The sequence below is a fragment of the Parus major genome, chromosome 4A (assembly GCF_001522545.3).
Source record: "Parus major isolate Abel chromosome 4A, Parus_major1.1, whole genome shotgun sequence".
NCBI classification, from domain to species: Eukaryota; Metazoa; Chordata; class Aves; order Passeriformes; family Paridae; genus Parus; species Parus major.
The window spans coordinates 18,587,542-18,602,105 of NC_031772.1; the positions used below are offsets into that span (position 1 = coordinate 18,587,542).

Here is a 14,564-nt window from a genome sequence, read left to right on the forward strand (position 1 = left end):
CTTGGATCCACTCCAGGTAATAACAATAAATCACCGCCTTCCCCTGCTCCAGCCTCACCCAGGGCCCATTTCCAGAGCCCTTCTACTCCTGACTCCATCTGTCCTGGGGAGCTTTGCTGCCCCTCTCCTCAATCACCATCACAATAAACTCTGTTTTGGGCAGATCCTGCTGCTGCTGTCCAGAGGTGCCTGCAGGAAAAGCTGTGCCTCTTGAAATTTCAGGGGCTCTGGGCTCCAAAAACCAGCCTGGAATCCTCTGTTCTGCTCACGAGCCAAAGGAAGACTGTTCCTTTGAGAACCTGTTCTGGAATTTTTTCTAATCCCATGAGAAGTGCCCCATGTGAAGATACTTCAGTTATTTTCCAGAAATACAAACCCATGGCCTAGTGGAGTACATTTTCTGCGTGTTCTAATTTGTCCTGACCTCCAGCCCCAGATTTCCCTTTATAACACACTCCTCTATTCTTAGTTTTACCTCCTGCACTGTATCCTTCCCCCTCTTCCACTGCACTCTCTCCATTTGGAAAAGCCTGAATCCTCCCTTTCCCTGCCTCCTTCCCAGAGTGAGATGGTTCCTTTGCCATCAGATTCCTCCCAGCTCACCCTAACCTGCTGCAAACTCTGTTCCCATTTCTCTCTGCTGCTCCAAGCCAGTATTCTAAACACAGACACAACACTGCAGTGACAGCCTGAGAGTGACACGGTGAGGGGGACACGCTTGGAAGCCAGGAGGGAGGTCAGGGGAGATATTCCAAAGCTGTCCATTGCTGCTGGGCCATTCTGTGGGGAATGTGAGTGTCTGGCTGTCAGGATTTCCTTGGATTGCTGGCTCAGAGCCTCACCTGTCTGTGAAGCTGCTGTGTGATGTTTGAGGAGCCTGGCTGGTTCCTGGGGAGCTCTGTCCCTGCCTCACTGCCTGACTCCGTCTCCAGGCAGGACAAGAGGCAGGAGCAGAGCAAAGGGACACTCTGAAGGCCACAGCAGCACAGCCTCCCTCCCTCCAGGAGCACAGGGACCACCCTGCAGCCCCAGCTCTGCCCAGATCATCCCTGCTCAGTCTCCACACGGCCCCTGCCAAAACTGGATTCAAAGCAAGGCACCCTCAGCAGCCCCAAAAGCTGAGGATGGAGCAGAAACAAGGTAAAACCTCCCTCACAAATGCCACCAAATCCAAGAGAAATGTCATGCTGGCCTTTCAGGAGACTGCTGGGAATGGTATGGATGACATCTGTGAGAGTCAGGACTTAATTCTGCCGAATTACCAGAAGCCTTGAGCACTGATGGACTTTCAGCAGCCTCTTAAGCTGGGAATCCACTCGGTGAAAGGAACCTCCAGGAGATGAGGCAGCTCTGATGCCTGTGCTGCACATCCCATGGATTTAAAGCAGGTGATCAAAGAGCACAGCATGGCCCCAGCTCTGCCACTCACACCGAATTCCTGCCCATGGAAAACTCCTGTGAGGGGACAACAGCCCAGCCCTGACCCTCAGGCACGCCTGGGAGATGTGGGGTGATCCTACAGAAACCCCAGGGCTTCCACACACCACCACCTCGTTCCCACCACCAAAACCACTCCAGGGTGTTCCTCAAGATGCAACAAGAGGCAAATTCAGAGCAGAAAGCCCCAGGACAGCCCTCACTGCCCACCTGCCACACATCAGGGGACATCTCCTGGCCACTGTGAGGAAGGAGGGACTCAAACTGTGCGAGAAGCTGAAAATAACAATCCAGAAAGCTGCAAACATCTGGGAGGCCAATGCTTTGCTCTACAATTCTGCATTGATTTCTTGCCTCAAATAGATTTCTAGATGGATTGCAATTAAAATGAGTTACACAATGCTGGAAAAACATCACTCATTTCCGCTTCAGATTTTATTTTTGCATCTTTGCTTTCTAGATCCTTTTGCATTTCAACAGCCACTCCTTGGATCTTAACTTTTTTTTTTTTTCTTTCCTCTCTTCTCCTAGCCAAATTGCCCTGCATCCATTTTTTACCTTTTATTCCAGCAAGGATGCTGCTGGTGGTGGCTCACACAGCCCTGGAACAATTCCCTGGGCAGTGGTAAAAATCCCCACTGTGAGCCCTGACTGCAGCTGCTGAGCAAACCCACAGAAAAACCTCTGAGCATTTATCAGAGGCAATTCTTTTGTGAGCTGCCCTGAGCCCTCAGGATCCCCTTGTCACACACCTCCAGGACATCCATTTCCATCTATTGTCCTGATTCCTGCTCTGAGGCCACAGGGAGGGAGGAAAATGGTGAGGAAAGCTGGGCTACAAGAAAAAGAGATTGACTTTGCTGAAAACCTTGTAAAGCCAGGCCAGCTCCCCCTGAAAAGGGCAGTGCTGCCACTTTCCCTGCTCCATCCAGCCCTTTGCTGGCCATTCCTGCATGGGGATGGATGTGAAAACAAGATGATAAAACATGGGATCTCCAGCCAGCAGCAATGTCACACACCAAGCCCAGCTCCCCTGAGCACCAAGGCTGAGTTTTACAGCTGGGACAGATAACCAGAGATCAAGGAGAGAGAGCAGGATTAGAGGGGATATTGGGAAGAAATCCTAAATCCTTCCCTGTGATGGTGGGCAGGCCCTGGCAGAGGTGCCCAGAGAAGCTGTGGCTGCCCCTGGATCCCTGGAAATGCCCCCTGGATGGGGCTTGGAGCAACATGGGATAGTTGGAGGTGTCCCTGCCCATGGCAGGGGTGGAATGGGATGAGCTTGAAGGTCCCTTCAATCCAAACCACTCCATAATTCCATGATTGCATCATTATGAGCACAGCAGCCCCTCTGCACGCAGCAATACAACCTCAGTCTCGGGCTGCTGTGAATAATACAAAAATCTGCTGGTATTCCCAAGCCTTTGATCTTCATTTGACTTTTGAGGGTTTTCAGGCACCATTTTCATTTAAAAATAGAAGAAGTACTCAAGTATTTATACAGCACAAAGGCTTTAAAGGCTTTTAAACTTCAGAAAAGATTTTTAAGATGCCGGAATGAAGAATGTCAAGTATTATCATCGCTTGAATTTCAACCTGAGTTGGAAAAACCCTGCAAAGGTAAAACTGTCTGCAGGAGAAACAGAGAGGCAAAAAGGGCAGCAAAAGCCACTGCAGTGACAGGGAGGTGTTTCCAGCTGTGGGAGACCTGCTCAAAGGAGGAGCAGAATTCTCCTTTTCTGACCAGCTGAGAAAACCACTCCAGACATGTCAGAACAGGAGGGAAAGTGCCCCAGGGAAAAATCCTCCTTTTGGGGAGAGGGTGGCCAAACACAGAAGCTCAAAAAGGGAAGATTTGGGAATTAAGATGTGAGCTCGTGTCACTCAGTCAGAGTCAGCACTCCCAGCCAGTACCCAGAGCATGGCTGGGCTGCCTTGGCTGGCTTTTGTGCCATTCCTTTGTGCCCCAGGAGCCTCTCCTGGCTCTTTTTGCTGGTTTTGGGGTGGGAATTGTGGATTCCCCAAGTGGTTCTGCCCCAGAGCTTACACCACAAGAGGCTGAACAGCTACTCCAAAGCTCCTGGTTTTACTGAGGTATTTCTACTTAATGCAGATTAATTTCTCGACAGCACAGAAATACCACAAAAGGCTTAGAGAAACAAAAAAGCCTCATTTAGATGAATTAATAACAGAGAGCAAGTGTATTATTAGTGAAGGCTCTAACGAGGTGCAGAGCCCTTCTCTAGCTGCAAAAACAGAAGGCTGAGCTCTGACGCTGCATATGCAAAATATCTGAGGCCAAATGAATTTTTGGTGGAGCCCTGCTGACATCACTGTTGGAATCTCGGGTGGAATTCAAGATGTTGCTTTAAATTAAAGCAGGGAGCTCCTGGGTGGGAGCTCTGCTCTGCCAGGGGCCCCCGCAAAGCCCCAGAGGGTGAGAGGCATTTTTCATCCATCTGCTCCAATCCCACCTGCCTCCAATCCAGCACTTTTCATCCTCACTTGCCAAAGCCTTGAACAGGAAAGGGCAATTTCCTTCTGTGCATTTTACAGAAAGAGAAACAAAGACGTAGAAAGATGAAACAGCCCCTGCAGCATCACCCTGGCTGCTGGAGGTGGGGAATGGGGGGCAGATCCCAGCCCTTGGAGGGTCCCACCACTCCCCAGCTGCTCCAAACACTGGACAGACACAGCTCAAACCAGGCTTTTCAATAAAATATGGAGAGCCCTGATGGATGGTGGACAGAAAAGCCCATCCCCTCTGCTGAGCTCATTAGAATTTCTGGTTGTAACAGAGACTTCTGTGGTTTTAAAAATATAGAAGATTTAAATTGTCTCGTCTCCAAACACCAGGAACTGGAGAGCTAACGGGGGTGAAGACAGAGTGCTCTGGATGAACAGGTTATTCCATCACCATCAATTCCTGTGTCTCTCTCAATCTGCTCTGCAGAGAGTGCCTCAGACACTGTCCCAGACAGGGCACGGAGCTGCTGCACTCCTGCTCTCAGCCAGTGTGGCAATTTACTGCCTCCTTGGGAAGCCTTTGATATTGGAAAACCACAACTGAGCTTTCTCTTTGCTTGAAAGGCACCCACGGGCTCAGGCACAGCGAAAGCGTTTGCACTGCCCTGAGAGATCAAAGTGGCTCAAAACCTTTCGCTTTTACTGGGCAAATTAAAAACAAACAAGGCCTTTCCTTCCTTTCCCTTCACTCTGCTAATGCTCATCCCCTTCCTAGGCTTTCCAGGCACCCTGCAGGAATTCAGGCTGGCATTAGGGATGGAGCAGGTACCTTTTGCAGAGGTACAAGTGAAGAGGGGGAACGGAGCCCACAGGCACCAGAGAATTCTCCTGGGCTTGGATCCCCGGCTCCTGAATTTCCTCTCCACCAGAATGCCCCATAACCCTTTTGGGGTGGGGTGATTTTGGGATTGTTCCCACCCAGGGACTCAGGGAAATTTATTTCTTTCTCTTTTATTTAGAGCTAAAAGCACGGTGGGGAGCTGAGAGCAGCCACCCACCGTGCAGGGCTCTGCACCCACTGCTCCCAACGCTCCCATGGATGTGCCCAGCACAGAGCATTCAAACCCCTGACATTCCTGCTGTCTGAATTCCTTGGATTTTCATTTGTGCTCCTCTGTGTGTCTGTAATTCCTGCTGCTCTCCATCCCTGCCCGGCCAGCACGGAGCAAAGCGCGCATCCCCTGTCAGCCCCCCCGAGCGCCAGGGGGATCACACAGGGGTCACATCCAGCTGCAGGAGCCTCAAAATGGTGCTGAAGCCCTTCTGGAGCCTGTGTGGGCAGGGCAGGCACGGCGAGGGAGAGGGGGAGAGCCGAGGAGCAGCAGCCCAGGGCTAAAAGTGGATGTTGACTTCACTCTCCCATTTGGGAGTAGGTGGAGGAGGTGGGTGGCCGTGAGCAGAGGGGAGGTGGAGGGGGCAGCAGCTATTTCCAGCTGTACTCATGTGCCATTTCTCTCAGTGCTGAGATCTGAGAGAAAACAGCAGGAGGTGGGGAGTGGGGGGAACCAAAAAGGAAAATCACAGACTCTGTGCAGGAGAACATGTTAAGGAACAAGAGAAAAGTCGTTACCAACAGCACAACCCTGAGATTCTACCAGTACTGGGGGGATTAAAAATATAACCAAACCCAAGGCTGCTGGGACTGCTTCCCTGCATTGGACACAAGAGGACAGGATGGAAATGAGGCCACTGATTTTGGGGCTCGTGCCAATGGGTGGCCCCAAAATGATGGTAAAAGCTGCTGCTTGCAGAAAGCCTCCCTCCTAATAAACTGCGAGGTTTTCTTGGCTCCCAGAGATTATGTAACATGTTCTTGCCTGCTGCTGCTGCTGCTGCTGCTGCTGCTGCTGCTGACTCATATTTTCCAAAATATATCTGGGAAGGAAAACATATGCACATGTGTTTTAATCCATAGGTTTCCCTGCCCATGTCCAGGGCCATGCAGAGGGAGGTGCAGCGCTGCCTGCACACGCGTGTGCACATGTGTGCCCTGACGTGTGCGGGGAGGAGGGACAGGGACAGCCTGGAAAAACAGAGATTAAAACCTTTTTTCTGCTGGAAAACAGAGATTAAACCAGCACTGCTTTCTGGGGCAAAGCACAGCAGCTCTACCACACTGCAGGAGGGAGCAGGGAAGCCATGGGGAGAGATGGCAAAGGGAGAAGCACCGAGCGCGCGCTGCCGACAACCTCCAGCCAAACCTGGGCTCTGGGGACCAGACCCAGACTTGTACTGAGCTTCAAATCCAGCTGGGAAAATGGGGATTGTGGCAGCTGGGGCCACGGTGACAATGTGCAAATGGCAGTGGGCTGAGAGGGACATCAGGAACAGCCTCAGCACGCGGCTCAGCAGCATCCACCGCTGCAGAGGGGTGCTGGGAGCAGCAGTGCTCCCTGAATTCCACAAATCCACAGGCTGGCTCCTGTTAATGCCTGGGAACACACTTCCCAGGCTCTGGGTGTGTACTGAGGAAGCCAGGCTTCTCCTGGCTGAAGATTTCTAACTCCAAGGCAGCCTGTTAGTCTTAAGCAAATTTGTTCCCAGCCTGCAGGTTTGGGAGGTTTAGCTCCTCTGCTCCATGCCTGGGTGCACTTTTAATTCTTTAGGAAAGACTTTTTGACAATTCTGCTAAAGCCTCAGTATCCAGGAGATAGGATCGATCTGCTGCAGGGCATTGGAACAGAGATCCATCTCCCCTGGACCAGAGGAGACTGAAAATCTATCCAGATGTCAACCCCTGATCACCAAATGCTGGCACAGCTCCGCTCTCCTTGCACTGCCTGCTCCTTGGGCAAAAGCAGGGGACAATTCCCCACACTGGGACAGGTGACAGTGCCCCTGTCCCTTCCCACCTTACACACACCTCTGGAGAGGGAACAGACCCTCTCCTTCATCCCTGCATCATCCTCATCCCCATACAAGGGCTGTTGATATTCCCTGCCTTACACATCCAGAGTTAAGACAATTCTATTTTAACACCTAAAACTTCATCAGAGCCAACTGCTCCTTCTCGCTTTAGAGCAACTTTAAAATGTTTCATCTGCATTCAAAACTGTTTCTATAATTGTTACTTTTTAACTTAATTCTCCTAGAACTTCAGGAAAGAGCAAACATCCAGCAAGCCTAAAAGGCTTTGGAATAAACCTTAAAAACAAACATTAAAGATTGATCATGCTTCCTCAAGATTATACTAAAACTGACTGAAGCTCAACTAGATAAGCAAAGAGAGTTGCATTAAATTAATCAGCACCTTATCAAGCCAGGAAGAAAGAACTGTAGATAACAAGCCTTCCCTAAATTTGGTATCAGAACAGAAACTTCAGTGCACGACGTACTGAGAGAACCTTGTCAGATTTACTGAACACAATACAGGGGAGTGGAGCAGCAGAAATAGCAGGGGAATGTGGTCCATAGAAATGCTTTGAAAAAACCCTGTTTTCTGATAATGCCAGCAGGAGCTGATGCTTTTGTCAAATGGAATGATTTTACGTGACAAAACTTCTCCCCAGATATGCCCAGCAAATGAACCCACTCTTACTGGGGGAGAAGATGGATTTTAGGGGTTTGCTCCCCGCTCCTGTTGGTGTAGCTGAGGCCAGACTGAATTTGCTCCATTCCAAGGGAACAATTCCGTGCACAATTCCGTCCTTTCTGTTTCCTGAGCCCTCGGAGCTGGGCCGATTCCTCTCCCGGCATTTCTCAGTGTGAGCTGCAGCCGCTCTCAGCTCTGAGCTCCCGTGCAGGGGCTCAAAACCCCCAAAACTGGCACCAGCAGCAGCTTAACCCTTTGGAAACCTTGGGACAAACACCCCGAGCACTGAGGGTGAACATCCAGGGGTTTTCCTGGATGGCACAGGGCACAGGGCAGACACCCCTCAGAGCAGACAGCCTTGCTCCAGGAGGACAGGAGGACACATCACCATCTCATCCCACCACAGTGACCAGCCATGAAATCCACTTGGGGCTTTATCCAGGACAAGAAGGGAACACAAAGAGCCGGGCTGCTGCTTTAACCGGGGTGATGCTACTTATGGAGTCCAGGGCAGGGCTGCCGGCCCTCCCCAGCACCCTCGGGGGTCGGTGCCTGCCCTGCCTGTCCCAGACAGGTCCTGGAGGAGGGGAAGGGGCTGGGGAACAGCTCATCCCTGGAGTCTGAGCCCAGCCAGGCAGGCTCAGCGCATTCCCGGCTCCACAGATGCAGCCGAAAATAGCCCCACGCCGGCTGCCAGCAGCCCATACGTTGTGTTCTATATGTCTCAGCTGATGCAAAGCAAGGGGCAGGCGCTGAGCCACATGGCCCTTCACATGGGCACGGCCACACTCGGCTGCTCCCGGCTCCAAAACCCCCCAAACGCATCCTCGGGCTCTCTGCAGCTCCTCAGCGCCCGGCACCAGCCCGGGCCTCCAGCACCGCCCCACGGCAAGGCTCGAGGAACCCCAACAAGCCAGATCCCAAACACGGTGCCAAACACCCTCCCCACACCCTGCTCCAGACCCCAGCCCCGCTAACCCCCATCCCAAAACGTGCCGCTGCGCAACCGCCGCGTGCCTCAGTTTCCCCAGCTCTGTGATAGCGCAAGGGGCAGCTCCCCAAAGCAGCACCCTGCTATGAAATGATATCTGTGGGGATAAACCAGAGACAGATGAAATCCAGACCTAATTCTTTAAATCCTTGCATGCACGCACTCCCCTCATCCCCCAACATTCTCTTTAATTCGGGTGCTGAAGCTTTCAGGCTGCCCAGCAGCACAGCTCTGGGGGCTTCCTGCCCTTGTGGACATCCCATCAAGGTGAAGTTTGTGACCACGCCAGAGTAATTCCCAGGAAAACCAGGAATAAGGAGCAGAGGCCACGTGGCCCTTTGCTGGTTAGAGCCAACCCAGCCATCTGTGGGTGCTTGCAGATTAAGACTCATTTCCACTCAGGAAAGAAATTCAACCACAACTAATAAAATAAAGACAATAAATCACGGTTCCTCCAGCAGCTCTTCCTCTAGGAGCATCTATTTTTAGAGGGAAGCATCAATCACCACAGCTCCTGCTGTCTACAACAGCTCCAACAGGCAAAACCCAGGTCGGCAGAGCTGGGCCAACGTGGGCACACACACGTCCCCACCTGCACTGCCACTGTCACTGTCCCCCAGGCAGAAAGGGGACACAAGGAGAACACCAGGCATGGCTACACCTCAGTACTGTGTGATATTCCTCTGTCCCAGGTGGAAAAGAGAGGCCACAAGGTGACAAAGGAACAAAGGAACGTGCCCAAGGCCACACAGTAAATCAATGGCAAAGCCAGGACACGGCAGAACTATCCTCTGCCAGCCCTGGAAGCCCTGCACAAGAACCCTCTTCAAACAGGACAATTCTTACACAATTATTAACATTTGGGAGTTTTCCTCAAGCTTCCCAACTTCTCCTCATTGGAGACTCCGCAGCTCCCAGACAAATCCTTGTGTTTTACCAAAATAGCTCTCCCAACGTTTCACTGGGCACGGTTATCACACCCAGCTGAGAAAATCCACACTGGAAATGTAAAATACAGGAGCCTCCCCGGGACAGATCTTCATTCCAGCACGGAGCACACGGACACAACACATGCAGGCAGGCACGGCACACTCAAACTGAGCACACAAACCGAGCACCACAACAAAATGAAATGAAAACACACACACAGGGGTTCTAATCACAAATTGAAACTGAAGCAACCCAAAAAAAAACCACAACAAAACCCACCAAAGAAACCAAAACGAGAACAAAACGAAACCAAAAACTTACATGGATTTTTGGTAATTTTCCTTCAGACATTATACACAGCAGCTGGGCTGTGTACTGAATACCTGATCCAAAAAGAAATATAACCACATTATGCAAACAGATGGGGGCAGGAGTCAGGTGAACATGCAGCTCTTAAGAACAATCATCTATGGGCTGAGAAAGCACCTCTGCATTCCCCCAGAAGGGCTGGCATCGGGGCACATCTTCACTCCCTACACAGCAAAAGCCGGGGCTGCGCTGCTGCCATCCCCAAATGGCAGGACAGGGCAAAGCCACCGCGTCACAGAGCAAGGAGCTGTCCCATCCCCTCCAGCTCGTCATGGGAGGTTTTAAACAGAGGTGGGAAATAGCCAGGGTGGGGGAGGAAGCCTTTGGAAACCCGAAATGAAAGCGCTTTATCTGCCTTAAAGAAAGAGCATTAAAAGCGCGGCGCGGGCAGGACAAGCCGGGATCAGCCCGGCACTTGAGCTCCCTGGGAAGCGCTCGGAGAGGGGCACATCACCCTTTCCCCACGCCGAGGAGGGTGCCTGAATCTTTAAGACGGTGGATTGCTGCTCGGGAGGAATGGACTTTTTATGGACTGTGGGAAACGGGGTTGCTATGATACAGGCAGAGGCATTTTCATGAATCCTGTGGCAAATAACATCGAATCCTGCTTAAGCAGACAACAGCGAGGCAGGTCTCCCATCGCCCAGCCTCAGCACACACACAGCAGCAAGCACTGAAACACATTATATGCATCACAAATATGTTTTTTGCAGACTAATTCCTATTATTTCTTTCTTTGGAGCCGTATTTTCCAGAGGGTCAGCGCTTTGATTCCTTTAAAGGAATGATCCCTCTGCTTCATCCCTGGCTTTGAGCATCCCCACAAAGATGAAGAAAGGTGGGGGAGTCACGGGGCTGAAGCAGCCCCTGGGACCCAGGGGTGACCCCGATGGTCCCACGGAGCTCTGGGATATGGAAAGTGCGGATCCCAGGGGTATTTCACACCCAGAATGCTGCAGGCACATCACTTTGGGGCACGGGGATGCAGTGGGGACCGGCAGCGCTGTCACCCCAGAAAAGCTCCCAGGGCTCCCAAGGGCTGAGCCGCTGTGCCCAGCTCGGCAGGACCGAGGGGCTCCTGCAGCAAAACAAACAAAACGCCAAACTGCAGCTGCCAAACCCCAAAACTGGGGCTGGGGCAGGGGCTGGCACTGAGGCCTGGCGTGGGAAACAGAGAGCAAACTAAACAAGCAGCAAGCCCAGCCCTCGCTCACTCTTTCACCTCTCATTTCCTCTCTTTCCCCCCAAAATTCCAACAGGAAACCCGAGATAAGGAGAACGGTGCTGCTACGATAACAAAGTTTGTGCTGCCAACTTTCCTATTGCTCGGTGTGAACTTTCCTTCTTTAACTCCACCAGCCTTCAGGAGGACAAAAGGCAAAAAGTTGTAATAAAATCACATGAATTCTCCCAAGCACGTTCCGTGACGGGAAAAACTCGGCTCCCAACGCTCCCTCCCAGCAGCTGAGCGTGCACAACCCCTCGTCCTCCCCATGCAGCCCCAGCCCAGGGATGGAACCACAGGGGCATTGCAGAACGAGCCAGGAACATCCAGCACCAAACACAGCTCCCAAATATCTCCCCAGGAGTACAAGCTCTGCATCAAGGAATGCGCCCAGGAGACCGCGGTAGGTACCGGGCATTCCTCGTAGAAATCGTATTGAAAGGTAAACCTTAGTGCCGGAGAGCCCTGAGAAAATAAACATTCAGGCACAGCCACAGCCCACTGGAACTCGCTGGGCAGTTTTGGGGTTGGCTTTTTGCTCATTTTTCCACCCTTCCTCCTCCAAATCCCTTTGTCGCTCAAGGCTGCTCCCCTCAAAGGATGATTTTGGCTTCTGTTTGATCGATTCCCTCTCCATGGTGATCTCAGCTCATTTATTACCTTTCCAGGAGATTCTGCAACCTATAAAACTAATGACACAGGATAGCCAACAGGCAAATAGAGCAAATTTGAGCTGTTTAACAACCCAAACCGTCCTCAACATCAATTTGATTCACTTGGTTTATTTTTTTAGGGAAGGAGATTGACTCTGTCTCCTGTGAAGTGAAGCAGGTACCTCTTGCAGATAGCTACAAGTGAAGAGGGGGAACGGAGCCAAGAGACACCAGAGAATTTTCCTGGGCTTGGATCCCTGGCTCCTGAATTTCCTCCCCACTAAAATGCCCCGGAACGCTTTTGGGGACGATTGTTCCCACCCTGGGACTCAGGGAAGATCATTTTTTTCTCTTTTATTTAGATCTAAAAGCACTTTGAAAGTGCCAAATTTGCCGGATTTAATTCCTTTTCCAATCCTGCCACCATCAAAAAGCCATCAGCTCCCGAGCCCTGCTCGGCATTTAACTCCCAGCACACAAATCCTCACTGGGAAATAACTCCATGTCTCCATCTGTAACCTCCAGCTTTGTCTTTATCCATCAGTTACAGGATTATTTTTCTCTCATAGAACAGCAAATAAATAATAGATAGCTGCCATTAGCATGAACTAATTAAATCATCAAGGCAATAAAATTCCAGTGACCATCAGCAAAGATAAAAACATTTTCAAACTGATATTTTTGCTTGTTTTAAGCGATTCTGATTTCTCTGGAGGGGGGAAATAATACATTAAAAAAAAATTCCTAAGACCTCTAACAGAAGCATAGAACAGAGAGATATTTTCCAGAGGAAAAGGTATTACCATTTCCAGACATTCCCTTCGTATTCTCTCCAAACTTCTCGTGCTGGATCCCCCAGCCAGCCCTGCTTCCAAGCTGTAAACATTGCAATTTCAGGCTAGAAGCACCTCTAACTGCTGGACACCTTTCCAGCAAGCCCATAATACACAACTTAGCACTTCATTTTCCAGAAAATCAATGTAAATAAAGTCACACCAAGCAACCCATCTCAAAAGCTCGTTATCCTCGAGGTGGGCAAAGATTTTTCTTAGATACATTCCCCAAAATTTGATATATACACACACATGAAAGAAAGAAAAGAAAGGCAAAAACAGATTTCTAGAAAATCATAGCAAAACCCAACCCCTCCGTATCTGTTGCTTTAGCAAAGAAAAACAAAGCTTGCATTGCCCTTTCTCCCTTTTGATCTTTCCTTCCCAATTTGCAGAGACAGAAACCACGTACGACCAGAATAAAAAAAGCCAGCAGGTTTTGTTTCAGTCCCTCTCACATCTCTAAAAAAAGGAGCTGGGTTACATCAGTGTGGACATAGAATTTGGAGGCTTTGGGGTTGAATCTTCAGAAATCAAATCACATCATCAAGACAACACAGATAAATAAACTAAGTAGAATTTTTCTCTTTTTTTTTTTTTCTTTTGTGGCTGAATGTTATTTTAGCAAAGATTTAATCCTTTAATAGGATTTCTCCAACACCCCCCTCCCCCTTAAAAATGCCCAAAGCTCGATTCCATTGCACACACCAGCACCTCTCACCTGGCACCTACATGGTTACTCTCACAGACATTGCACATTAACTGCTTGCTAGAAATCACACACAAAATGACTTATTATTAACTTGAGCCTCTATTTCAAAGGAAAGCAAAACAACACAGCCAGTGCTCACCACAGCCAGATCATTTTCACTCTGCTGCTGCCTAAAGAAGCACAGCTCTATCTCGCTAGCACACAACTGGATCACTGTTATTATTTATCACATTTAAAACCCCGGCAAAAGCAGCTACAACTTACAGGCATACTTAAACGACAAGACATGACAAAAGATTTAGGGAGAGATAATAATACCAACGTCATACATATCACAGCGAGGCCATGTTGAAGCTCAACGCGTTTCCCCCCTCAGTAAGAAATTCTCTCTCTCTCTTTCTCTCTCTCTCTCGCCTTTCTCTCTCTCTCTCTCCCGCTCGTGCTCTCTTGTTGAATTGCTAGTGGTAGTAGTAGCCCCCAACAGCTCAGGAGAAAAAATCCATTTAACGAGTGCCCAGGAAGAACATGAGTATGACATTCACAAGCAATAGCACCACAATCACTGCAAAAACGACCACCGTTTGAACATCCAAGGTCATGGTGCAATGCAGAACACTGTAGTGTTCGAGGTGTGGGGCTGGCAGATTTGGAGAAGTCAACCTCTGCTCTGTAAGACTGTCCATACATCCACCATGCTAGAATAGAGGAGAAAACTGTTCCTGGTTTTGGGTTGGTTCGTAATGCTTTGTGCTCTGCCTTTAGTTTCTCCCCTATCTGCTGTCTCTAGCTCATTCTGAGCCCGCTAAGTGAAGCATCATCACAACCAGTGAGCACTCGGGATGCAAAAATCCTTCCTTTAGGAAAAGAGCGAGCGCTGTCTGCAAGCTTCTCTCTCTGTCTCGTCCCCCCTCTCTCTCCGGGTCTCTCTCTCGCTGGCTGGCTCGCTTTTTAATTCGTCAAGCCAGTGCAGATACGGAGCCCGTGTGAGTGTGACAGCTCTGCAAGCTGCTGCGGCTGCATCCCTCGGAGCGAGGCGGACCCTGGCGCATACAAATCAGCTCCAGTGACCAGGCAGCGACGGCATCCCGGCTGTCACTCAAACGCAGAAGGAAGCGCTGGCTCCATAAATACGCGAGGCTTCCGCCCGCCGAGGCAGCGAGCGGCACGCAGCCGCGGCTCTGCCCCCGCTCCCCCGGCTGCTCCGGCCCGGCGGCTCCGAGCGCTCCGAGCCGCGAGCATCGCGCTCCGCACCGGCCCGGGATGCGCACGGCATCCCTGCACAGCATCCCTGCACAGCATCCCTGCACAGCATCCATCCCTGCATAGCATCCATCCTGCACAGCATCCATCCCTGCA

The 14,564-nt window shown here is 50.6% G+C and overlaps 1 protein-coding gene across 11 annotated transcripts in view; it reads right to left on the minus strand.

Moving 5' to 3' along the window:
• The window catches only part of ARHGEF9 (Cdc42 guanine nucleotide exchange factor 9), a 204,617-nt gene that overhangs the window by 103,448 nt on the left and 86,605 nt on the right, over nt 1–14,564 (minus strand). For 2 of the 11 annotated variants that reach the window (XM_015626408.3, XM_015626403.3), the window contains exon 1: nt 13,538–14,285. The exons of 6 other annotated variants lie outside the window; for them this stretch is intronic. Coding sequence is in view for 3 of the 5 variants with exons in the window: in XM_015626404.3 (XP_015481890.2) it covers nt 9,738–9,767 (30 nt within the window). In the remaining 2 variants the exon portion in view is untranslated. Of the gene's footprint in view, nt 1–9,737; nt 9,800–13,526; nt 14,286–14,564 lie in introns of those variants that run through there. 3 more of the 11 variants (XM_015626404.3, XM_015626406.3, XM_015626407.3) reach the window with 3 other exon arrangements.